The 27,500-nt window shown below is 39.9% G+C and overlaps 1 protein-coding gene across 3 annotated transcripts in view; it reads left to right on the forward strand.

Moving 5' to 3' along the window:
• Positions 1 to 27,500, forward strand: part of IA-2 (tyrosine phosphatase IA-2) — a 737,060-nt gene that overhangs the window by 246,456 nt on the left and 463,104 nt on the right. For all 3 annotated transcript variants that reach the window (XM_076190257.1, XM_076190258.1, XM_076190259.1), the window contains exon 15: positions 27,374 to 27,453. In XM_076190257.1, coding sequence (XP_076046372.1) covers positions 27,374 to 27,453 — 80 coding nt within the window. The remainder of the gene's footprint in view (positions 1 to 27,373; positions 27,454 to 27,500) is intronic.

The raw sequence follows: 27,500 nt of genomic DNA on the forward strand, positions 1-27,500 counted from the left end.
CGAGAAAGGGTGGTGGATGGGAGTGGAATGGGTAGGTACGTCCTTTTGACTTGGCTTCCTCCCTTCTGAGGGGGAAAAGCTCTTGGTATGTAGATAGAGATAGTACCGTCCTCACCTAAAAGGGACACGAATATGGAATATGGAGGTTTCTCTTTTATACGTGTTTGTTAAAACAGCTCACGAAGCAAGTTACGGGTCGTGTGTAAGCTGTATACGAGTATGTATCCGCGCAAGCCTCGTTAATGTATAGTAACTCGGTTATCTCTCCATCAAGGATGTGTCTAGAAATACTCGGCTACTCGGGTCCTTTGATGGACACAGATCTACCTGCGCTAAGGTAGTTGTTGACTAAGTGCAAGTGATAGAGTATTAGTCAGTTGGAGACATCCGACAAAGTGACAGGTCTATGAGAGGTTTACGGCGGGGGATCGGACATACGCTCACGGGGTAATTAGGGTTACACCTCCCTTCGTGTTGATGTCATAGAGCTTAATTATTATTGCTGTGACGTGTCGTTCAGTGATTAGCGAAGGCATAGTGATTGGTGAAGCCCGAGTTATCCTTAGCAGATTCGAGTGAGTGTGCGCTGTATCATCTGAGAACAAGACGGTTCCATTGGCCGAGACGAAGAAGTGGGCGGAGCCGTTTTGAACACAAGAACATAAGAATGAAGGAGGCTGTAAGAGACTATAAGGTCTACACTAGACAGTTCCATGTTTATTACCACCTGTCATCTCCATCCATAAAATTGCCAAACCGTTTCTTAAAACAACCAATAGTTTCACTGCTCACTAAATGGTTACTCAGTCTATTCCATTCATTGACCACCCTATTAGTAAATCAGGTCTTGTTTATTTCCTTCTTAAATCTAAACTTGCCCAGTTTAAATCCATTGCTGCGAGTCCTGCCATGTCTTCTTAATATGATGACCTTGTTTGCGTCACCCTTTTTAAAGCCATTGATCCACTTGAACACCTCTGTTAGATCACCCCGCACTGTGCGTCTTTCCAGAGATTGTAAGTTAAGGTAAATTTCTGAGCCCATGTATCATTTTGGTCATTCTCCTCTGTAATGATTCTAGTGAATTGATGTCCATTCTATAGGACGGAGACCAAAACTGTACTGCATAGTCAAAGATTGGTCTAACTAACGCTAGATAGGGTTTGGTAATTACCTCTGCAATTCTATTCGTAACCATCCTTGCAATGAAACCTATTGCTCTGTTAGCTTTATTCCTGGCGCTAGTGCACTGCTTCCTGGATTTAAGGTCAGGACTCACTAGAACTCCCAAGTCTCTCTTGCACTCAGTTTTCTCTAAAAACATGTTATCTAAACTATATCTGCTTTCGGGGTTTTGTAGTCCTACGTTAAACACGCTCCACTTTGCGATATTGAAGTCCATTTGCCATTTCACCAACCATGTGAGGAATTTGTTAAGATCATCCTGCAGAATCTCGGCGTCGTCTCCTGACCTAATTAGGTGTCTTATTTTAGTATCGTCCGCAAACTTACTAACATCACTATTAATCCCATTATCCATGTCGGTTATGTACCTAATGAACAGTAAGGGACCCAAAACCGAGCCCTGGTGAACTCCTTTAGAAACACTCCTCCATTTGGATTTTACTGCATTTATGGTGACCCGCTGTTTTCTGTCACTGATCCGAGCTCTAATCCATTCTGACACCTTTTCTCCTATGCCATGGGCTTTGGTTTTATTTAGTAGTCTCTGGTGGGGGCACCTTGTCGAACGCTTTGCTAAAGTCAAGGTAAATAATATCGTAGTTATCATTGTTATCTGACGCCTTATATAATTTAGTGTAAAAAGATAGATTAGTCACACATGACTTACCCTTGGAGAAACCATGCTGTGAGTCACGAGTCAAATTATGTCTCTCGATGTGATCTCTGATTCTATTGATATTACTGACTCAAGCAATTTACTTATAACTGATTGGCCTGTAGTTGTATATAGACGATTTATCTCCCTTTTTTGAAAACAGGAACAACGTTTGCCTGCCCCCAAACAATATGTATAAAGCCAGTGTCTACCGACTTATTAGATATTTCTGTTAATTGGTTGCAAATTTCAAATTTACACTCTTTAAGCACCCTCGGAAAAAATCGTCTATACCCAGGGATTTTGTAGCTCTAAGTCTTTCAATTTGTTTGACTACTTCTACCTTACTAATGCTGATATTAGATAGTCTATTATCTTTATCTTCACTTAAAATTAGGTCACAGTCAGATACCTTATCTAACACCTCCTTAGTAAAGACCGAGAGAAGATATTTGTTAAACGCTCCACTCATCTTTTCTCAGATTCTATCATGACATCTTTGTCGTTTTTATTCGGGCCTATCCTTTCCTTATCTTTTGTTCTGTAGAGATGAAAGAAGCCCTTTGGGTTGGATCTCGCTTGTTTGGAAACCTTAATTTCGTAGTTACGTTTTGCTGTTCGCGTGTTCTTTTTAACCAATCTTGTCATATCGTTATATTTGGATCTAAGGTGTGTTTTCCCGTTTTTTATTCCTACGGAAAGTCCTTTTTTTTTCATTCCGATCTCATATTTCAGCCTATCCGTCATCCATTTTGGAGTATTACTATTCTTTCTTATTGACTTGAGGGGAATAAATTTATCTTTTGCATTTAGAATTAAAGCTGGTAGGTTACTTTACATTCTATCCAAATAGCTGGCCAGGCTATTGACCTCACGCTTGTAAGTGACCTGACCCAAGTTGCGTATATCACCCTCCGTTACCCGACACCTGAATGCGTTAATGACGTCCGGACTGACTGTGTATATTACTCCGTCACAGCCCCCTGGGTCGGTTTCGTAAGTGACCAATTGTCTTAAATACTTTCTCGTCAAAATTGGCTCTCCTGAAGTTATGATAGTGAATATACTGCACTACTGATATGTTATCTAACATCGTAGAATATTTTGTAAGTCATTTTGGAAAATGTCAGACCTTTTTATTTAGTTGAGGCGGAGGGTGGGCATCTCGATTTGAATCGCGTCTATTTAAACCAAATTATAATACCTTACCACCGTATGGGCTGTTTACAGTCGCGAATGGTGGAGAGGGACAACTCAAAAGTGGAAGTAGACAACCTCTTTTCCTGAGCTTGGGACTTTCTGTTGCACATCTCGGGCCTGACTAACATTGCATGATTTTGGCCGTCTTCAAAAACCGAATAAAATCGTCTGGCGTCAGCCAAAACAAAATCGTCAAGTGTAATGTTCATCTGTCTATCTATATACCAAGAGTTTTTCCCCTTTATAAGGGAGGTAGCCAAGTCAGAGGCACTTACCTATTCCCACCCATTTCACTAATTCCACCCCCCTCCACCCCCCCTCCAATCCCCCACCCCCCATCTCAGTTCCTCATGGATGACGGGTCATCCCTGCATCCGACAACTGCCCTGGGTCAAACGCAATGCAGCAATACACAATACACCACAGCAAGGCCGCTTCACTTCATCGGCGAGATTACTTCTTAATTACGAAGAGGTAATGTTAATAATCTACCTAAAACGACGCACAACATGGCATAACTGAGATTATCGTTGCTACTGTTTCTCTATTTCAAACTTTTGCGTTGAAGCGCGTTTATGAGGTAGAAAAGTCACTCGGGACGTAAATGTGCCCACTGGTCCCTAACAGAAGACATGAGACACTTTAGTACTCAGAAGTGGAAGCCAGTTCTGTAGGTGTAGGTATCTAAGAGGATGAGCGAGAGCGGGGAGGCCTTGGACGTAGGTGTAGCGGAAACTTATTGTCACAGGTAAAACTCGGGGATGATAACGTGAAGGGTGTTCAGCCTTGAGAAAAAGTATGTGTTTCCTGTTGAGCGCTCTACATTGTATATCAGACCGGATACCACTTGGTAGGGGGGGAGGGGGAATTGTCAAGGGGAAAGGGAGGGTTAACAATGGAAAGCGTTATTAAAATGGGTGGATGTTGGGGAAAAAGAAGGAAGGGGTTGAAAGAAAAGTGGATGATTAGAGGGGAGTGGGAAAAAATAAGGGAGAGGAGAGAAATACTTGGTACGAATGGGGCAAAAGGGATGAAGGGAAAGGGAGGAAGCACATAGGCCATGAGAAATGAGGTAGGGAGAAGAGGAGAGGAATGTGAATGAGAAGAGAGGAGAGGAGGGAGAGAGAGGAGGGCAAGCGAGAGGAGAGAAAATGAGAGCGAAAAGAGGAAGAGAAGCAGAGAGGACAGGAAAGGAGAACATAGGATCGAATAGGAGAGGAGAACAAAAAAATGGAAAGAAAGAGAAAAGGGGAGAAGAGAGGATGGAAAGACAGGACAGGAGAGAGGAGGGTAGTATAGGAAAGGAGAGGAGACAAGAAAAAATGAGAGGAAAGAAGAGAAGAGGAGAGAGGTAGGGGGAATTAGGGGTATTGAAGGGCAGGATGAGGGTGGTAGAGAAGAGAGGAGAGGGTAGGACATGAGGGCAGACGATACGAAATGAGAGGAGAGGAGGAGAGAGGTAGGGGGAATTGGGGGTATTGTGGTTGGGATGAGGGGGCTAAAGGGGGGTAAAGAGGGGGGGAGGGGAGTTAGGGCACAAACTTAAGGATGCTGCGGCTGCCATGGGGACCACCGACCACCACCACCCAAACACTAGCGGTCGCCGTGGAGACTCGTCGCTCCTCGAGCCGCTGCCGCCGCACCGCGCCTCTGCTCTCCAACCCTAAGACCCGCGACACCTGTCCTCTTCACCATCCAGCCTTCCCCCCCCCCCCCCACACGCCTCCGAACACCCTACACCTTCACCCTCACCCAATGCTCCCACGCCTCCGAACGAGTTTACACCACCACCCATGACTTCTGCAATCTTCTCCCACCTCCTGTGCAACTTGTCTGAGCATTTTCTGTTCCTTCACCCATGCATGGTTTCCATCGTCTTCACTCATGTACCCCTATAAACCCGTCACTAGGAACGCTCCCTACACTTCCACCCATGGCCTCCATGTTCTTCATTCCCCCAAAAAACTGTCGCTTTCTCTTATCTTTTATATTGTTTTATACATCAGCTTCACCCATGGGCCCCGCAGTCTTCACCGACCTCCCCCACTTCATTTTCACCTTCCTTATTAAATCCCTACTTCATATAAACCCATGGTATCTGGATTCTCCACCCATCTCCTCCGTGACATTGTCTTTAGGAGCAGTTTTACTTTTGTTATCATTATTATCATTATCATCATTATTTAATAATTTCATTGTTGTATCATTATCATTTATCATTTATCATAAATTATGATCTATTTACGAGTATTATCTATTATTTCGCTTATCTTCTTCAAATTTGTCAGCACATCCGGTATTCCCGAACACCTCTGATTGGTAGAGATCCCGACGCAGGAGACTAACACATTTACCCTTTACCTGTCGAGTTTCTCCTTTGCCTCAATAAAATCACCTGGCGGTAGGCAGAATAAAGTTTAAAGATCAGTCGTCGCAGTCGAAAGGTTAGAGAAGAATTACCTTCTTTCACGACTGAGGTTTTTATTCAGTTCGTTGGAGGACAACGGACGAAGGATGTCTCGATGGTCGCCCACCCCCATCCTCCTCAGATCAGCCCCGACGCTCACTGGTTACACTACAGTATTCCATCATTGTATGGGCTACCCCCTGTCAGATGAAACGAAGGTGGTTTTGTATGTGCACAAACACACATACACACACACACACACACACACACACACACACACACACACACACACACACACACACACACACACACACACACACACACACACACACACACAAAGAGAGAGAGAGAGAGAGAGAGAGAGAGAGAGAGAGAGAGAGAGAGAGTATGTCGTATATTCGATTCTTTTGTTATCTATGTTTATCACCGGACCAGATCCTCACGGCGTCAGTGTTAAATTCGCTCATGTCTGGAAGAGAAGTTGAGTGACACCAGTGCTGCACTAAGGCACTAGAGTAATCATGCAATAGACTACTTGTAATATAGTTCGAGGTTTTGTAATTCACTTGGATAGTAAACATCCAGGTTATTGTTATATTCATATTTGACTTCCCACTGTGATATAGATTCTTTACTTTCGTGTAATATTCGATTTGGTGAAGTCGAATTTATTTTTGTCTCTTTTCGTTTTTCCATTTCCAAATGCACCCGGGAGAGAAGAGAGGTCCGCTGCGGTCTTTAGATTGTTTAGTATTTCGTCGGCGATAACCAGTGGTTCCATCCTTGGGGTACAATGTTGCTACGAAGAGATGGAGTCATACATGTAGTGAAGGAGAAATCGTTTAAGAAGGGCAACAGAGAGAAAAGACAATAGAATTTAAGGGATGGTCGGCATTCTTTTACTCGTATGAATAAAGCTGAGTCTGTAATCACAAATAAATAGATAAATGAATAAATGATACGTTGGTCCATAGGGGTGTCCTCCTGGGCGGTCTTTCGAGGTTAATGATACCCAGTGAGCATTGCTTATCATAAAACTCTGTCACCATTGAAAAGGAAAGATAGTGAACAAGCTCGCAATATTTCTGATGCCCAAGATGTGTTTCAAGTAGTTTGAAAACTCCTGTTGATGCAGTTGCATTCCTATTGGCCCAGATTTCCTTTTCCATTCTGAAGGGTAATATCTCGAAAGATGTAATGAAACTTAGACACTCGAGAGCACACGTGTCCGCATTTCATGTTTTAGGATAAATCGAAACATAGGAATGCATGACAGATAAAAAAGAAAAACATAAACAGCTCGGTGGTTAGTTTGGGTGGAAGTCTTGGGAACTTCACTGAAACGCATTCACATTGAATGTTTGCGATGTGATGGTGATTCGTGTATGTCATGATAATCTCTCTCTCTCTCTCTCCCTCTCTCCCTCCCCCCAACCCTCTCTCTTTCTCTCTCTCGTATCTATGTATGTATGTATGTGTTTTTTTTTGTTTTTTTGTTTTTTTTTTTGAGGACAGGACCAATCAAGTGTTAGTAAAAGAAACTAACCTAGGATTCTGCTTAAATGTTAAAATTTGATGACCCGAGAGAGTCGACATGGCACAATCAAGTCTTTTATCAAGCATGCGTTTAGACTTTGCTCCTCTTGGACGCCTACCAACACAAACTCAATAAATAAATAAATGAATGAATGAATGAATGAATGAATGAATGAATGAATGAATAAATAAATAGATAAATAAAAAATAGTAATCCCCCAAGCCCACAGATCCATGCGCATGTCTTTTTTTTCACACCGCACGGGTAGACATCGCCGGATTTGCGTTTCCGGTAGGCCTTCATCGGACGAAATCGTATAACTGGACGCTGTACTTCTTTGATGTAAACTGGCTGGGCATTGGTCTTGATATAAGCTGGTTGAGCAGTGATTTCCACCCCCCATTTTTTTTTTTTTTTTTTCCTGGCCATGCTTTCATCTGTGAACCCCTCTAGAAAAACTAGATCGAACCAATGGCACCAAGTGATTACTTCTACAGCCAATTAATGTTTTCCTTCTCATATGACGGTGGGACCTTGTCGACTGTTAGAACAGCATAGAAAGGAATCTGGGGCACATTCATTCCTACTTACATGTTGTCACCGAAAAAGGAAATAAGATTATATCAGTGAGATTACACCTTGAGGCTCGTTCCCCTACACTACGACTTTTTCATTTGTTATATGTTTACCACCTCCGGCTTGATGTATTCGACCACTTATCCCGACTTAACTCCCACACAGAAAAACAGAAATACTGAGACATATTATAAAGGACATATTAAGATTCGGTGCAAAATACATTCTTATCAAGAAAGAAAATATATATTCTACTCACGTATCCAAGACAGATAGAGCGTATTAGAAAACTTATTCTAAATTTTCAGTCATTGTGCTATATGCATTCACCCGTGGAGTATGGCCGGAGTCAGGGATGATGCTTCCATCCACGAGGGGCTAAGCCGGGAATGGTACTAACTTGGCTTCAATTATGCATGTAATAGGGGCCTGCTTTCGCTTAGAAACCCTTTTATTAGGGGAAGAAAGGCCTTTGTTTTATATGTATATATTTACCCCATAAGGTGAAAACTTTTATCGGGGGTGGAATGGGGGTTGTAGATTTACCCTGGATTGAGAATGGATGATGCACCGGAAGTTGAAACCGGATCATAACGATGTCCTGGTAGATTTTCAAAGCTCTGGGGAAGATTGATGTGTCTTCTTGCACCTGCCTATCAAGAGGTTGATTTTGGTGTTGCAGTATTTCATCATTATATCGGTTGTCGGGCGCATTTAGAACGAGGGCTGTAGGGCGCCAAAGAGAAAATGTTGCGTCATTGGTGAGGAAACGGGTCTTGAAAGACGAAGTTGTTCATAAGAAAAAGATAAAAATAATGATAAATAATAAATGAATAAATAAGTAAGAATAAATAAATTAATAAATAGATGAATAGATAAAATAATAAGAATAAACAATTAAATACAACTCTGTCGACAAGAAGACTCAGAAGCTGAAACGAGAAGCAGTAGGAGAGCTGTTCAAATCCGCTGGAAAGTCAGCTCGTAACATCAATATAAGGGTATTACACTGCCTTATATCCCCCAAGTTGCCCAAAAAAGTCCATCATGCCTAGCCACCTCGCAATGTCTAAGATCTGAGATCTTGAAATGAAGAAGAAGAATGGCGCGGATAGGTGTAATACATTGCGAAGAGATTTTGCTAATGTGGCCAACCTGAGGATCATTAAGACTGTCCCAGATAATATCAGCATTCACGTGAGGAGAATCTGATCCACACGTATGAAGGCCAACTCGCATGCAGCAGCGACACCCAAACTCGGCCACCGCTTAATCAAAAGGATACCTGGGGATGAACGTATTACAAGACAAGGAAGGCCAAGCGCAATCAGGTCCATTTGCGTTGACTACATCTATGGTGGTGTAGGTGGGAGTGGTTAGAAGAAATATAAATAAGAAAAAATAACTTGCATTTTTATTATTATCGATATATATATATATATGTATATATATATATATATATATATATATATATATATATATATACATACATACATACATACATACATACATACATACATACATACATACATATACCAAGGCTTTTTCCCCCTTACTAGGGAAGTAGCCAAAAAGGAAAAGGCCTAAATTCATTCCCACCCACTCCATCCCTGAAAACACTCCACGCCCCTCCACCCTCCCTCCCATCTTAGCACCTCATATATATATATATATATACATATATATATATATATATATATATATATATATATATATATATATATTTTTTTTTTTTTTTTTTTTTTTAACGTTAGGCACCAAGAAGCCTCAACCGGACGATGAAACCGAAACCACCACGTCCGGGTAATTAAATGTCGCGCAGGAAATCTGTAATAGTGAAGCCTAACAAGTGTCAAAGCAAGACCGATTTCCGGTCTAAGGCTTTTGTCTTTAATTTTTGTAAAATCTGTCAAGGATTGAGCTAGAACCCTCCGATCCCCACCCCCCTTCATCTCCTAGATACACGCACACCTTTCATAACCGTAGGAGCTACAAACGCCGCTCGTTCACATAAGAAAGCTATCCACGCAACGAAAAGAAACCAGAGACGAAAATGTGTTTATAGTCTTTATATTTATATCTTCTTATGTCATTGTTGTATACATCTTTCTCAGAAGTTTTGCATAGTTTCACGGTCACTGTGGGTTTGGGGTGGAGAGCTGGTGCCTGCATGTCTGTTGAGGTAAAATGATGAGACGAGAGGGAGAAAGAGAGAGAGATTGGAATTTTTTAGATACACCGAAATGAACTATAATAGCTCTTAAGCTGAATGAAATCTTTTGGAGCCTGACTTTGCAAGAGTCTTGAAAGAAATATTGTTGCATGATGGTTAGTTTTGACCTTTTTGTTTTGATCTTTGATTCTCAAAAAGGGGCCATTTCTGAGAGAGGGAGGGCAGATGGAGTAAATGGATTGTTGTTTATAAGTAATGTATATATATATATATATATATATATATATATATATATATATATATATATATATATATATATATATATATATATTAAGGGGTATGAAGAGGGCATAGAGTTAAAAAGCTTGCCAGAATGAATTAATAAAATGAGATAGATTAAGATACAAAATAAATTATGAAAAAGTAATATTTCTATTTATTCATTTATTCTTATATTTATTCATTATGGCTTGCTTGGTCGTCGTATCCGTCGTTAACTTATTACAGCACACCCAAATTCCCCTTTACTGTAAACACGTCATTACTCTGGACTTCACCTGTTTTGTCAGATGTCCTCAAGACTTCCTACATGGAGTGCTGTTGAAAAGATCGATCACTTAGTTTCATATCCTCAATCTTATCCCATTGTTTAGCGCGTCTCTTGATGAAACCGGAAAAGTTCCGTTGTTGTTCCCTTTTCCGAATAATTTAACCATATGACCAAATTTCTTCCTAAAGAAAAATCACATTTAATTCACAATTACCCAAATCCCATCAATAAAAAGAGTAGTTAACGTACATCAGAGGTTGAAAGAAGAACACAATCCAGATGTGTATTCGGTCCCATGTAAGTGTACACACCACGATCATCACGTGGCATGGAACGTGCATGATGTCGCCCGCGATCTGACACTTCTCTGCCAGTGCGACCCTGCTTGATCCGACCTAACCTAACCCAGTGCAATTATGTAATTACGCACCACGGGTAACTTACCCACGCGGTATATATATAGAGGCTTCCGCCGCATGTAAAATCAGTTCACTCGTACCTTACAATAAAGGAGACGAACCAACAGTATATACGGATGGCTCTGTACTTGAAGACGGTCGCACAGGAGCTGGCTTCTATCTACAATCCACTAGAGAGACTTTCTCCATAAGGCTTCCCCCCACCACCATCCTCACGGCCGAACTTATTGCCATCCGGGAGGCTCTGATCAAAATCATCGCCCTTCCTCAGAAGCCACCACGCGTCACGATCCTGTCAGACTCCCGTTCGAGCCTGACTGTCTTGCAGGGCGCCCACTGCACTACAAGACCCGACGTCTTAAATGACATACTACGTCTCTCGGCAGAGGCGGCCCAACTGGGTGTATGCCTCCAGTACCAGTGGGTCCCCTCTCATGTGGGACTCCAGGGCAACGAAAGGGCTGACAGGGCTGCCCGCCAGGGAGCGCTAGCTCCCGAGGAAGAAGCTATACCCATACAGCTCACGGCAAGTGATATGTATCGGATGATAGATCGAGCCGTCTGGGACATGTGGAAGGCAGAATATGCCGCCACTGCTGTCTCCCGGGGATGGCCAACAAAGACCTGCCTCGAGGCCAACGACTCCAGTCTCTCCTCGCTGCCCCCCCACATCGCGGCCATGGTATCGCGGCTTCGGACAAATCACTGGCGGACCCAGTTCACACAGACCATCTGCTCGTGTGGCACGGAACTGGTGTCCTTTAGCCACTGCGTCTTCCTCTGCCCCGATCTAGAACAACATTTTAGCCTCATTCGAAACCTCCTTGGTGACCCTGCCACAGCTCTTGAACGCCTGCTGGAAAACAGCCTCACAGACGCCGGACGAAGACAGCTGGTCTTCACGGCCCACCTCATCTGCTCCTCCCCAGTAGTATCTCTACTGTAAAACTGATAAATCCCCAAACCCTAAACCCCTCCACCCTACCCGCCAATCCTCCACTTACATATATACAGTACATGTACATACATAGTATGTATATATGTGTGTGTGTATGTATGTATATATATATATATATATATATATATATGTATATATGTATATATATATATATATATATGTGTGTGTGTGTGTGTGTGTGTGTGTGTGTGTGTGTGTGTGTGTGTGTGTGTGTGTGTGTGTGTATAAAATAATAATGACACATTACATGGTAAATTAAAAGCCAGTCCCAAAATCGGCAAAGGCCGCTGGGACAAAAAAAAAAGAAAGTAAAATCAGTTCACTCGTACCTTACAATAAAGGAGACGAACCAACAGTAGCATCGCTACATAATGGTTGTTATCTAGCTTATATTGGCCAGACAGGGAGAGATTTGGAGACAAGGCTCGATGAACACAAACGTTCGATCAGGTACGGGCAAGAAAATTCCCAGCACGCGAGTCAGAGTAATCACCTTCTCGACTGGGACAAAGCTCATCTTATAAAAAAAAAAAAACTGGTTGCGGGTTCAGGAGAAAGATGGTTGAATCCACTTTAATAGAATATATTCCCAATATATTTCAAAGGGGCAGTGGTCTCCGGACATGATGTCCGGAATTATAGTCACCAACATCGTCATTAAGCATGTTCCACTTGACCCCACACCGCATGACCCCTAGGTCACTAATTGAGTAAGGTTAGGCGTCCTTTTATCCTTCCCCTGTCCCTCTTTTTGCAAGAGAGTGCTATATAACTATAGTACCTTCCTCCCATCCTGTACTACTGAAAAAACCGGAGCCTACATACATACATATATATATATATATATATATATATATATATATATATATATGTATGTATATATATATATATATATATATATATATATATATATATATATATATATATATATATATATATATATATATATCCTATCCGAGAGTTGACATCTTGTCGTGGTGGATAGGCTTGAGAATCTTAATGATTACTAAAGCTATGTCGATAGAGAGAAAATCTCGGCAGGGTCACCCATATCGAACAAATTTTGTAAGAATGATCAGACAAAGAGCAGCTCACACACACAGTCGCAGGACCCACTACTAACTAGCACATCCCTGATGGCGAACAGGGAAGTTCCTCATAGATACATGGGGTACCGTCATAATGACGGCGTGGACCATTGGGCTCCCTATAAATATATAGGGCTTCATCGAATATAATGAATAAGGTGACACTAGAGAAATATCTCATCAGAAACCAGTTGGCACAGAGGAGAGATTACTACCAAAAACCCCTTCATAGGAAACATGAATAGCACAACCAAAACAAAACCGGGCGTTCATGTTGGATCACCGTCTCCTAAAGGTCCAACCGCATTCTCTCGTGTGTTTACGGGCAGTGTGCCACCGAATGTGAGTAAGCACTGTTCAAGCAGATCCAAGTTTTGGACATTAAACAGCATGAAGAATATGAAGATCTATACTTACAAAGTAAGAACTCAAGACCACATACTGGAGAGTTTAATGGAAGAACTAGACAACATCAAGTGGGTCATCGTAGGACTGAGCGAAGTCCGAAGAGTGGAATAAAAGCTGATACAATTACAATATGGTCACCACTTGTTCTACTATAGAGGTAAGGACAAAGAAAGATCTAGTGGAGTAGGATTCTTAATAAACCGAGAGGTTGCTGGTAACGTAGTCAAGTTCAGTAGTCTATCAGACAGGGTAGCTTGGATTGTGATTAGACTGTGTAAAAGGTACTCTTAAAAATAGTTCAGGTTTATACACCAACTTCACAGAGTTCAAGCGATGAAATTGAGTCAGGTAATGGACCAAGAAAAAAGTAAGTACACGTTGGTAATAGGCGGCTTTAATGCTAAAGTGGGGAAGAAGATGGGAGATGAGTTGTGCATTGGGAAGTTTGGAGGAGGCGAAAGAAATGACAGGGGCGAGATGTTGGTCAATTTTGCAGAGAACTACAACATGAGGATAATAACCACTTTCTTCCAAAAGCATGTAGGTCGTAAATGGACCTGGAGAAATCCAAATGGAACAACAAAGAACGAAGTAGATCTACAGTATATTAGGGGATGAGAACAAGAGCGATATCAATTCTGTCATAAATAAAGTGAACATAGGTAGTGACCATAGAATGGTAGGTTGCACAGTTAAATTAAATTTCAGAGCCGAAAGAAATAAACTAGTTTTAAGAAAGAAAATAAGCCTTGCAAAGGTTAAGGATAATGAGAAGGAATTTCGGTTAGAAATTTAAAATAGATTCGAAGCTCTAAGAACTAACGAGGACACCGTGGAAGATGTGAATTTGAATTTAGTGAATATCATCAGGGAAATGGCAGAGAAAGTAGGAAGTACAAAAAGTAATAGAGAAAACAAATACTCCAAAGCTACAAATTACCTAATTAAAAGAAGAAGAACCATGCAGATTAAAAGCAGGAGAGACGAAATAGAAAGAGTAGAACTAAACAAGCTTACCAGCAAAATGCAGAGATTAGAGAAAAAAGAGAAACATGGATGTATAGAGGAAACTATTCGGAAAGGTAAAAGTATTAAAGGAACCGAGCGCAAACATGTTTTAGGATGACAGCAAATGGTATGTTTGAAAGATAGAAATGGAGAGATCGTTAAATGCAGAGACAGAATGGTAAAAAGAGTAGAAGAATTTTATCATGAACTTTACTCGTCGAAGACCGTAGTTGAGTCAGTAAATTCATCTGTAGACGTTAGTAGTGTACTAGAGATTACAAAGGAAGAAGTAGAATTTGTTCTAAAATATGAAACGAGGAAAGCACCTGGGGAACATGGTATATCGACAGATCTGTTGAAAGACGTAAGGAAAGAAGTTCATGTTAAGTTAGCTCAGTTGTACATCTACTGCTTACGTCAAGAAAGCATTCCTGAATCGTGGTGCAATGGTATAGTGATTTTGCTTCAATAAAAAGGAGACCAGAAGGACCTTAGTAACTATCGACCGATTACCTTGCTATCAAATGTATATAAAGTATTCTCCAAGGTCATACAAATAGACAAAGTCAAGTTTTAGATGGAAACCAACCGAGTGAACAGGCAGGCTTTATGAGCGGATATTCGACTCGAGACCATTTGCAGGCAATGAACCAACTAATTGAGAAAACGACAGAATACAATGTATCTCTCTGTTTAGCTTTGGTAGATTACGAGAAGGCCTTTGACTCGGTAGAACAAATAGCAATACTAAACTCGTTCTGCAAGAGGGGTACAAATGAACAGATCGTAAGGGTTTTAGAAAAGATTTATGCGAAAGGTACCACTATAATTCAAAGGATTACAAAGGCGGAGCATGCCGACATGAGGCCTTTTGGTCCATATCTAGTTCTGATGCGAAACAAATTATAATTATGATAAATAAATAAACAGATAGATAAATAAATAAAACTATGATAATATAAATAATAAATAAAATACATAAATAAATGCATTAAATAATAAACAAACAGGTAAATAGTAAATAATAATGAATTGACATATAACTATTAATAAGAATCAAGTAAATAATAGTAAATAAACAAACAAATGATAACAAAACAAATAATATCAAATAAATGATAGTCATTACATCTTCCTTAAGTGTTTATCTAAATGATTCTTAAAGCTTCGAACTGAACTACATTGCACTGCCTCTGCAGGAAGTTTTTTCCATTCATTAACTACACGGTTGGCGAAGTTGTTTCTACCCACTTCCAAATTAAATCTATTTCCAGACAGTTTGAGACCATTTTTTCTTGTCTGATTCTCATTCAGTGTGAAACTTTTGTCACTTTTTATGTCAATTCCCTATAGAATCTTAAAGACCTATATCAGGTCACCTCGGAGTCTATGCTTTTTTTTTATTTTTTATTAATATGTTTTAGTCGATACAGAAAATATCAAGATCGAGAAAGGAGTACGGCAAGGCGATACAATTTCACCCAAATTATTTACAGCTTACTTGGAAGATATTTTCAGAAAGTTGAGTTGGGAAGAGAAAGGTTTGAAGATTAATTGCGAATATATGAACCACCTAAGATTTGCGGATGACATTACTCGTATTTCAGAGAGAGCAGAAGACTTGCAAGATATGCAGAGTGATCTGAACACGGAAAGTCTCAAAGTAGGTTTAAAAATGAATAATAGTAAAACCAAAGTAATGTTCAACACTAAAGTTCAAAGTAAAGATATTAAAATCGATGGTGAGAGTCTTGAAGTAGTTGAAGAGAATAATCATTTAGGCCAGATGGTGAAAATAGCCAAAGATTATGATAATGAAATAAAAAGACGTATTGCAATTGGTTGGAAGGTGTTTGGTAAGTATAATAAAATTCTAAGAGGCTCTCTACTTTTATATTTAAAACGTAAAGTTTACAATCAATGCATTCTGCCAGCAATAATCTACGGGTGTGAGACTTGGAAAGTGACGAAAGCGATGGAACAAAGCTAAGGAATGCACAGTGGAGAATGGAGAGATCAATCATGGGAATAACGCTAAGAGACCGAAAGAAAGCAAGTTGGGCGACAGAGCAGACTAAAGTGAAAGATATTTTGGAGGCAGTAAAAGAGAGGAAGTGGAATTCAGCAGTTAAATTAGTGCGAACAACTAATGAGCGATGGAGCAAGTGTATTATTGAGTGGACGAAGCGAGATGGGAAGGTTGGAAGAGGGAGACCAGACAGAAGGTGGAGAGATGAGATTGAGAAGTTTGCAGGAGTGACGTGGCAGAGGTTGGCGCGGTCGTGTGAATCATGGAATGCTATGGAGGAGGCCTTTGTCCAGCAGTGGACTCGGGTGGCTGATTGGATTTGTATATATATATATATATATATATATATATATATATATATATATATATATATATATATATATACAATCTCCATGACCATCGCGCAGAGGATTCGAACCACTGACAGTAGACCCAAGAGAGTCCACAGCACCCGCCTTTGACCACTCAACCACAGACGATCTAAAAGTGTACGAACTCGTAATCTATCTGATTACCGATATTGGGGAGGTTGCTAACTGCCACCCATATGATGTCGTTGTCCACTAGCGAATTATTCACACACACACACACACATACATATATATATATATATATATATATATATATATATATATATATATATACATATATTTAATGGAAGAATTTTACTGCATTAACGTTTCGACCCTTTGGTTCTTGAACATAAAGCTTGATTTCTGATAAAGACCCTACGGGTCGAAACGTTAAGGCAGTAAAATTCTTCCATTATTCCTCGTATATTTTCTCCGCCTTTAGTTACATTTGTCATAGTTTAAATCAATATATATATATATATATATATATTTATATATATATATATATATATACAGACACACACATACACATATATTATATATGTATATATATATATATATGTGTGTGTGTGTGTGTGTGTGTGTGTGTGTGTGTGTGTGTGTGTGTGTGTGTGTGTGTGTGTGTGTGTGTGTGTGCGTGCGTATGCATGTAAAACTTAAACCCACTCTCGGAGAAAAATAAACTGAGATACAGAGTAAATCGTATATTTCGCCAACTGACTGTAGTCCTCTTTAGCCAAGGGGTCGAAATATACGGTTTATTCTGTATCTCAGCTTAATTTTCTTCTAGAGTGTTTAAGTTTTATTTTACTCATGTGCTACTACATCTACGTTACAGTAAACCCTCGATATAACGGATCTCGATATACCAGATATCGGATATAACGGACAAAAAATCTGACTGGACAAACCCTCGCTATAACGGATTTTCATCCGTTATAGCGAGGGATCCTCGGTTATAACGGATCTTCGGATATAACGACAGACCCCTGTCCCCATATTGTCCGTTATATCGAGAGTTTACTGTATCTAATATATATATATATATATATATATATATATATATATATATATATATATGTATATATGTATATATATGTATATATATACATATATATATATGTATATATATGTATATATATATATATATATATATATATATATATATATATATATATATATATATATATATATATATTCAACAACCATAATGCACTTTAATTCTAAGCCATCAACATCGGGAGACCTAATGGAGTCCACAACCAGACATTGAAATGTGGTACTGCCGAGGACTCGAACTCAGCTATCACATGACAAGTGACACAGTGACTTACCAACTACGCTATCAAGAGAGATATAAGTCAAGTACAATATTCCTTATATCTATTTGTATGCTCGAGTACATACACATGCAGTACATGAAATTTTGCGTTCAACCCAAATTTCTGGTTGTGGTCTCCATTGGGTCTCCCGATGTTGATGGCTTAGAATTAAAGTGCATTGTGGTTGTTAAAATGTATCTCTAATCACTGGGACCCATTCAGTGTTGTACAAATACTTTCCCACGTTTGTATACTTTCAATTGTACTATCATAGTGGAGATGTGTTGAACGCAAAATTTCATGTATGTGTATGTGCTCGAGCATACAAATATATATAAGGAATATTACGCTTGACTTATATCTCTCTTGATAGCATAGTTGGTAAGTCACTGCGTCACATGTCATGTGATAACTGAGTTCGAGTCCTCGGCAGTACCACATTTCAATTTCTGGTTGTGGCCTCCATTGGGTCTCCCGATGTTGATGGCTTAGAATTAGTGCATTGTGGTTGTTAAAATGTATCTCTAATCACTGGGACCCATTCAGTGTTGTACAAATACTTTCCCACTTTTGTATACTTTCAATTGTACTATCATAGTGGAGATGTGTTGAACGCAAAATTTCATGTATGTGTATGTACTCGAGCATACAAATATATATAAGGAATATTACGCTTGACTTATATCTCTCTTGATAGCATAGTTGGTAAGTCACTGCGTCACATGTCATGTGATAACTGAGTTCGAGTCCTCGGCAGTATCACATTTCAATTTCTGGTTGTGGCCTCCATTGGGTCTCCCGATGTTGATGGCTTAGAATTAAAGTGCATTGTGGTTGTTAAAATGTATCTCTAATCATTGGGACCCATTCAGTGTTGTACATATATATACATACACACACACACACACACACACACACATATATATATATATATATATATATATATATATATATATATATATATATATATATGCAGAAGAAATCACTTGAACGCGTGATACTAGTATGCAGACAAACCACTGGGAAAATGAAAGAGATGAGACCAAGCGCTTTCGTCTATTCAGACATTTTCAAGGTATAGGTACTTAAAAGAGACAAGTATATATACTCAGAAGGTTAAGGTGGATCTCTCCCAGTGCCATATTGGCTCAAGTGTCCGGACATTTGGTTTACAATTTTTGTTATGATAAATTCATCCAATTTGTATAATCCTTGACTTAAATTAAATTATTAACAAATGTATTCTTGATCAGACTGGATTCTATGATGTTTCTATTCAAATAAGAATTACTTTTGACAATTACTTTAGCTTCATTCCAATTGATACAATGGTTAAAATCCCTAAGATGGACAAATAACGCGTTGGACGTTTGACCACTTCTAACGCTATATTTGTGTTGCTTTATTCTAACATTTAATTCATTTCCAGTCTGACCAATATAGCATTTGTTGCAATCTTTACATGGAATTTTATATACACAGCCTTCCTTATTTTCAGGGGAATTTTTAATCAAAAGACTTTTGACTGTGTTGGAGTTCCTAAAAATGGTTTGGATGTTGAAATTCTTAAGAATATGCGGAAATTTAATGAAGTTGTCATGATACGGAAGAACGAGAAGATTTTTAGAATTAAATTTTTCTTTAGTTTTGTCATCAAAATAAGACTTTCTAGCCATTTTTTGAGAAATTTTAATTAGATGATTTGGATACTTTAATTTTAAAGCTATGTCATTTATTCTTGAGAATTCATCATCCAAAAACTCCGGACTACAAATCCGATAAGCACGAAGGTACATTGAAGATAACACAGATGCTTTGGTCCTGTAATGATGAGAAGAGTAAAAATTAACATATGAAAGAACATTGGTGGGTTTCCTATAAACATTAAATTTGAAAGACCTTTCGTTTCTGTATATCAATACATCAAGGAAAGGTAATTGATTATTTTGTTCTATTCCCATGGTAAAATTGATTGAAGGGACTAAGGCGTTAAGTTGTGACAAGAAAGTCCGGACACTTGAGCCAATATGGCACTGGGAGAGATCCACCTTAACCTTCTGAGTATATATACTTGTCTCTTTTATGTATCTATACCTTGAAAATGTCTGAATAGACGAAAGCGCTTGGTCTCATCTCTTTCATTTTCCCAGTGGTTTGTCTGCATATATATATATATATATATATATATATATATATATATATATATATACCAAAGGCTTTTTCCCCCTTACATGGGAGGAAGCCAAAAAACAATGGGATGAAAACTACTCCCACCCATTCCATCCCCACATACTTCATCCACCCCCTTCCCTCCTTCTTATCTTGGCACGTCCTGGATGATGGGTCATCCCTGTATCTTGCCCACTGCCCTGGGTCAGAAGCTGGTTCAATATATATATATATATATATATACAAATATATATAAATATATATATATGTATATATATATATATATATAAATATATGTATATGTATATATACATATATATATATATATATTCATATATATCATATATATCAGACCCTGCATATCACGACTTCACCGTGATCCTTCAGCATCTCGTTTAATGAATACCTTGTATTCTCTAATATTTTTGAATGCTCGCCCTTTTTCCAAGAGCCCGTTTTAGAGGGACACATAAATCACCACAAACTTCTACTTTCCATTTCGCTGTCTTCAACTTTTATCATGATCATTTCCACGCTGTTTTTACCCACTTTAACTTTCGTCACATTTAATTTTTTCTTGGCCAAAAACATGATTCCTCCGCCCTGTTTCTCATTTCTGTTTTTAATCCACTGATTATATGACCCATGCCCAACACTATTTGGCTGTAATTAACCCCTCAATTTCATCTCCACAATTCCCATTTTGTCTAATTTTTGTTCTGAGATTAATACGTCTATATTAGTATAGGTCATTTTCTGTTCCTTTCGTTTCGCTTACATTGATGTACCATTTTCTCAGCATAATTTCTAAAACTCTTCTTGCTTTCGTCTGTTTTTTTTTTCGTGTTTTTTCTTAGCTTCATCTCTTAGTGTCTTCTCTCTATTTCCTCGATATTCATTTCTCTTTTTATCCAAATATTGTTGTAATGTTCACTTTTTGCTAACTTACCTGAATTTGCCAGTAGGTTTTCTACCATTTATGTTTTTAGTTTTATCTTTAGGGGTCGATTTCTTTCTTTAGAGTATTGTCTCATTTCTATTTCTTTTTCTATTTCTATTTCTATTTCTTTGTCCCACTTCTATTTCTTTTTCTACTTCTCGGCCATCATCTTGTACTTCTTTTAGAAATGTTTTTGCCATTTCTTTTTCTGCTTTTTATCTCAAGTACCTAACCAAATCATGTTTTCCCTTTAGTCCATGTACTACAATACACTTTTTTTCTATACACTTTATCTGTGACCCAATTTGCTTTTTTTTATTAATTGAATAATTGTGTCCTTTGCATTTTCCTGCATCTGTTGTACTATTTCTTTAAAAGCTATCTCTTCGTTTTCTCTGTTTTCATTCCATTTCTTAATCTGCAAATTTTCCTCACCTAAGTTTTCTTCAGTTCTTTCAGACATTGCCTGTATTTTGTGATTTACCTTTTTTTTTTTAATTCTCACTATTGGTAGTATCATTGTTTTTCATCTTTTAATTTTCGCATTTAACATCAATTAATTCTTTTTTTAATTCACTTGACTCGTTATTTCGGAATTCTTCTTTAGTTCGCAAACCTTTCTATTGACTTCAAAATAGCCCTTCCTTAAAATCACAATCGCTTTCCTTAATTCCATGAATTCTCTCCCACACGAGTATCTATTAACATTCATCTCCCTTTCCATATCTATGATTCCACTAAAATTTCTTTTCTCATACTTACCAAAGCTAGAAAATTGGTCAGCACCGTACAATCTACCAACCCCTCTTGGGGGTTCAAAGCCTCTATTTACATGTAGTTTCTGTATAGCGCCTCTAGAGGGCTCTGCATTTATGTCTACATTCGAATAAAAATCGTCGCCGTTTTCTCCTGAACCGCCTTGGTTTCCTTGCATTTTCTCACGATAGACACTTTGAACACTGCACACAGATCACCTTGGGCAACCATAAGTGCTCCCTCACACACTCAATACAACCCAGGACTCTTGCTTTTCTTGTATTGTTAAGAACTTTCGTCTTATTTGGCAGCCTACGGAACTCTAGTTGTGTGTGTGTGTGTGTGTGTGTGTGTGTGTGTGTGTGTGTGTGTGTGTGTGTGTGTGTGTGTGTGTGTGTGTGTGTGTGTGTGTGTGTGTTTCACCATGGTCTTGGATCACGTGTTGGACTCGTGATCGACAGTTATTTCCCTCCCGGAAGAGAGCTCAGAGCTCGTATGACCGATCTATGGGTAATGCTATGACCTTACACGCACACACACTCCCAACTCCCCGCATACGAGAGTTGGAGTAACGACTCGAAGCGCAGTGATACTGAAATGATATCAGCCCTGGGCAGGATTCGAACCAGGTACCGTCAGCACCGCCGTACTGACACTCTGGGACTCTACCAACCGCGCCACCGAGTCGTGTATGTATGTGTGTTTGTGTGTGTGTGTGTGTGTGTGTGTGTGTGTGTGTGTGTGTGTGTGTGTGTGTGTGTGTGTGTGTGTGTGTGTGTGTTTTTCACCTTGGTCTTTGGAACACGAGTTGGACTCGTGACCGACAGCTATTTCCCTCCCGGAAGAGAACTCAGAGCTCGTATGACCGATCTATGGGTAATGCCGTGACCTTACACGCACACACACACCCAACTCCCCGCCCACGAGAGTTGGAGTAGCGACTCGAAGCGCAGCGATATTGAAATTATTTCAGCCTTGGGCAGGATTTGAACCCGAACCACCGTAGTGACAGTCAGGGACTCTACCAACCGCACCGCTGAGTCGTGTGTGTGTGTGTGTGTGTGTGTGTGTGTGTGTGTGTGTGTGTGTGTGTGTGTGTGTGTGTGTATACATATATAAGTTTTTATATATTTTGTATAGGAAATCTTAAAATCTAAGAGTCCGTTTTTTAGCAGTATTTGACCCTACACATAACATTTTTGTATTTATTTCTTTGTTTTCATTTTATTCATCCATTTATCTATTTCTTTGTTTAATCAATAATTCATCTATTTGCTTAACATTATTACGGGAACCCTAGATGTTTTCAAATTCCGATACGCTTATATTTCCATTGTGGATATATGTTCGCCTCGCGTGTCCGAAGACGAAGAATTGGCACTGGCTTCCGTCTCCGTCGCGCAATGATCGGAATGAAGGTACGACGTTCCAGACGCGGTGCAAAATGTAAATAGTACAAATTACATTAAGTGATACACTACAAACAGGAGGCAATTTAATCAGAGAAATTTTATGCAAATACTTATTACATGATGTTGGCAGTGTATGGAATTCGTATCAACTGTTTGAAGTGAATCAAATATTTGATTGAAATAACCATTGATAATGGACAGCGAGCAGCTTCTGGGCAGCCCAGACGCTCGACCTGATCTGGATCCGGGTTAATGGGGTTCCTCATTGTCGACGAGTTCAAAAATCGTCGACATTTCAAAGGCGAGATGAGTGAACAGTGAGTCCGGACGCTTCACGTCTTTGACGGCTGAAGATTCCGGCCATTCCGGGAGTTTTCCAGAACTCTCCAGGTCTTCGGGACGTCAGTCTAGGCATACTATCTTTTCAGATCTTGTCAGGTCTCGTGCTAGATTTCCGAATCGACGTTTCATGTCAGACCTCTTCAGACGCAGAAGCGTTGTGTTTTGCCAACGATCGTCAATACTGTACAAGTATTTGTATTTCGTTGTGCATATCAGCGCTTCTGTCCTCAGGGATAGTGTTGCACTGATAATGTGGAGATATAGAGGTAGTAGGTCATGGATTCCCAACTAGTCCACCATCATTAATCCTTCGGCTTGATGTATTTCTCCATTTACCCATTTACTTCCATACAAAAATTTCTTAGTCATCATGAAAGGATAAAAAACATGGTCCTCCTCCCTCTCTCCCTCGGCGTGCACACGCACGCACACACACACACACACACACACACACACACACACACACACACACACACACACACACACACACACACACACACACACAGAGAGAGAGAGAGAGAGAGAGAGAGAGAGAGAGAGAGAGAGAGAGAGAGAGAGAGAGAGAGAGAGAGAGAGAGAGAGAGAGAGAGAGAGAGAATAAAAAGAATCCAGAGAGCAGCCACAAAAATGGTCCCTGCACTTGCAAACATGTCATATGAGAAGAGACTGGCTAAACTGGAGTTACCGACTCTGGAGCAAGGAAGAGAGAGAGGCGACCTACTGACCATCTACAGAATCACGAAGGGCACAGAAATACTCGATAAAGAGGACTTGTTAAACTGGAACAAGAGAAACACAAGAGGACATGGAAAGAAAAAACAAAACAAAACATAGTTATAGAAGAGATCTGAAGAAAAACAGTTTGCCACATGGACACTTGGAATAAACTGGACGAAAAATAGTGTGCGCAAAAACCATTCATGAATTTAAGAGCAAACTAGACACTGCGAGATACAAAGGCGGGACATCACGAGCGTAGATCCCCTTCCCGTAAAATACAACTAGGTAAATACTACTAAGTATTTCAGCGGCTTTGACCCATCGTTTTTCGCTCATATTTCCGAAATAACTATTCACATCAGCATGATATATTAGCACAGACTAATTCACACCCTGCCCTATTTTTTTTTACGTTATAGTGCATTCACAAGGGTATTTAATTACGGCGTTTACTCTTGATATTAAGTGTGTCATAGCTGACACCCGTGAAGTAAATCGAACAAGTGATGTTGTGATGTCATCACAAACTACCTCGCTTATCGCAACCAAGGTGTGGGCGGGTGCTGTGAGAAGGTCCAGATCGTTCGAAGAAGAGTACTGGTCATCGGACAGCATACATGAAAGTGTGGAACCCGTCATCATCACCATGGACAGCGATGACGAGGATGAACTGTTTATCCATAGTGGTATGGAATGAAATAAAATGCATGTCCAGTTATTATCATAATTTCCCTATCCATCATATGTATAAACTTGTTATTGAATTCCCTTTCCGGGTGCATGGTATTCAATTATTATTACATGTTTTTTGTTTGTTTTTTGTTTTTTAGAGAGAGAGAGAGAGAGAGAGAGAGAGAGAGAGAGAGAGAGAGAGAGGAGGGAGGAAATGGGGAGGAAGGAGGGAAGGGGAGGAGGATGGGATACACGAGGTAGTTTGTGATGACGTCACAACTTCACTTGTTCGATTTACTTCACGGGTGTCGGCTGCGAGACATTTGATGTCAAGAGTAAACGCCGTAAATAAATACACTTGTGAATGCACTATAACGTCAAAAATTAGGGCAGGGTGTGAATTAAGCTGTGCTAATATATTATGCTGATGTGAATAGTTATTTCGGAAATATGAACGAAAAACGATGGGTCAAAGCCGCTGAAATACTTAGGTAAATACGCACATAGATCGGTCATGTATAAAATCTGAGCTCTCTTCCGAGAGGGAAATTGCTGTCGTGTATCCATTACCACTTACTAACCATCACCCACCACGCACGTGATCCACATGCTTGCAACAGAGCGAGACTTCCTCTTGCTTACCTTGCGTTTCCCACGACATGCACACCTAACGCAGCACATTTGAAGACAAACAAGATATAGATGCCTAGTGTCACCAGACTAACCTATCATAAATCCTTTTATTATAACTGCCCTAGTGTATTAAGCATAAACTAGTATATATATATATATATATATATATAATATACCAAACAATATCCACCAATTGTAGGACTGACCCTCTTACATAGAACAGACCCCATGCAATGAATAACAAGACTAACACTCTTGCTTGAAACCACTAACACTCCTATAAAATGTTTAACACCCATGTCACGGCGCGAGAGCTGGGGTAGGTGAAGAACCTACTGCCAGAGGCTGGGTAGGTCACGAACCTACCGGCCGGAGGTCAGAGCTATCGTGCCCTAGGTCAAGGCCTGGCACTTATTGTATTTAGCCCAAAGGGGCAATTGCATTTGTAGTTTAACCTGAATCTCTTGTTTAAATAAACAAAGAAAACTCCCGCTTTGGAGTCTATCTCGCCACATTAAGACTTCCCTACGTAACCATATAACCTACCATAACGGTTACACTGGTGGCTCGCGGTGGCCACGACCACGTATATAACGTATACACAGGTATACAGGTATACACTGGTGCCCAGCGGTGCTCCTACACTGGTTACACTGGCGGCAGCGGCGGTTCGCCCACGCCCCATAATACACTGGTATACAGTCGATCATGAGTCCAACACGTGATCCAAGACCATAGTGAATCACACACACATACACACGCACACGCGCGCGCGCACATACACACACGCACGCGCACATACACACACACACACACACACACACACACACACACACACACACACACACACACACACACACACACACACACACATTCGCACACACACACACGCACACACACACACACACACACACACACACACACACACACACACACACACACACACACACACACACACACACACACACACACAAACACACACAAACACACACAAACACAAACACGACTTGACAGCGCAGTGGTAGCGATCGCGGCCACCACTACGGCGGTCCTGATTCGAATCCCGACCAGGATTGAAATAATTTCGGTATCGCTGCGCTGCGAGTCGTTACTCCAACTCTCGTGGGCGAGAGTTGGGTGTGTGTGCGTGTAATTTCACAGCATTACCCATAGATCGGTTATATATGAGCTCTGAGCTCTCATCTGGGAGGGAAATAGCTGTTGATCACTAGTCCAGCACGTGATCCAAGACCATGGTGAATCACACACACACACACACACACACACACACACACACACACACACACACACACACATAGCATTCTCTGTCATACACACACAATTTACAAAATTAGATTTAATTGAATTACTATTCAGCTATCAGGTACATCGAATATTAACCATTGCTATGTTGTTGTTGTTTTTTTATACCCCCATGGTGTAAAATTACCGCTGGTTGAAAATCACTGTAGTAAAGGAAATGTGTGAGGAAGTGAACAGAAAGGAGGGACTCAGGAAGTAAAAAAAGTGATTAGCATCCCTTTTTGGGAGAAATTAACCTAAAAAAAGAAAAGAAAAAAAATGCGTGACAAATCCGTTGTGATGTTCCGAGTACATTAACTTCACAAAATTCATCCAGTCACTGCTCCATAGAGAGATTAAGACACACACACACACAATAACAACAGCAACTTGACAAATATGAATTTACATGCATCAACTGTAACATGTACAGTAAATACCACATTCGTCCTTTATGTAATTATGAGAGAAATCTCATTTTTCTAGTATAGGATTTTTTTTTCGAATGTGTTCCATTTCGGGCGATGTAACAACGACGTTTGCTTTCGCTCCTTTGCAGCATCACCGATGACCGTCTGACCTTCGAAGTCAAGGACAACGCCAAAGGGATCACTGCTGCCGACGTGGCCAAGAGCGCAGGTAAGTTAGCCAATCAGTCAGTCATTCAGCCTGTCAGTCAGTCAGTC

The sequence above is a fragment of the Oratosquilla oratoria genome, chromosome 9, assembly GCF_046742065.1.
Source record: "Oratosquilla oratoria isolate Oo_2021 chromosome 9, ASM4674206v1, whole genome shotgun sequence".
Taxonomy (NCBI): Eukaryota; Metazoa; Arthropoda; class Malacostraca; order Stomatopoda; family Squillidae; genus Oratosquilla; species Oratosquilla oratoria.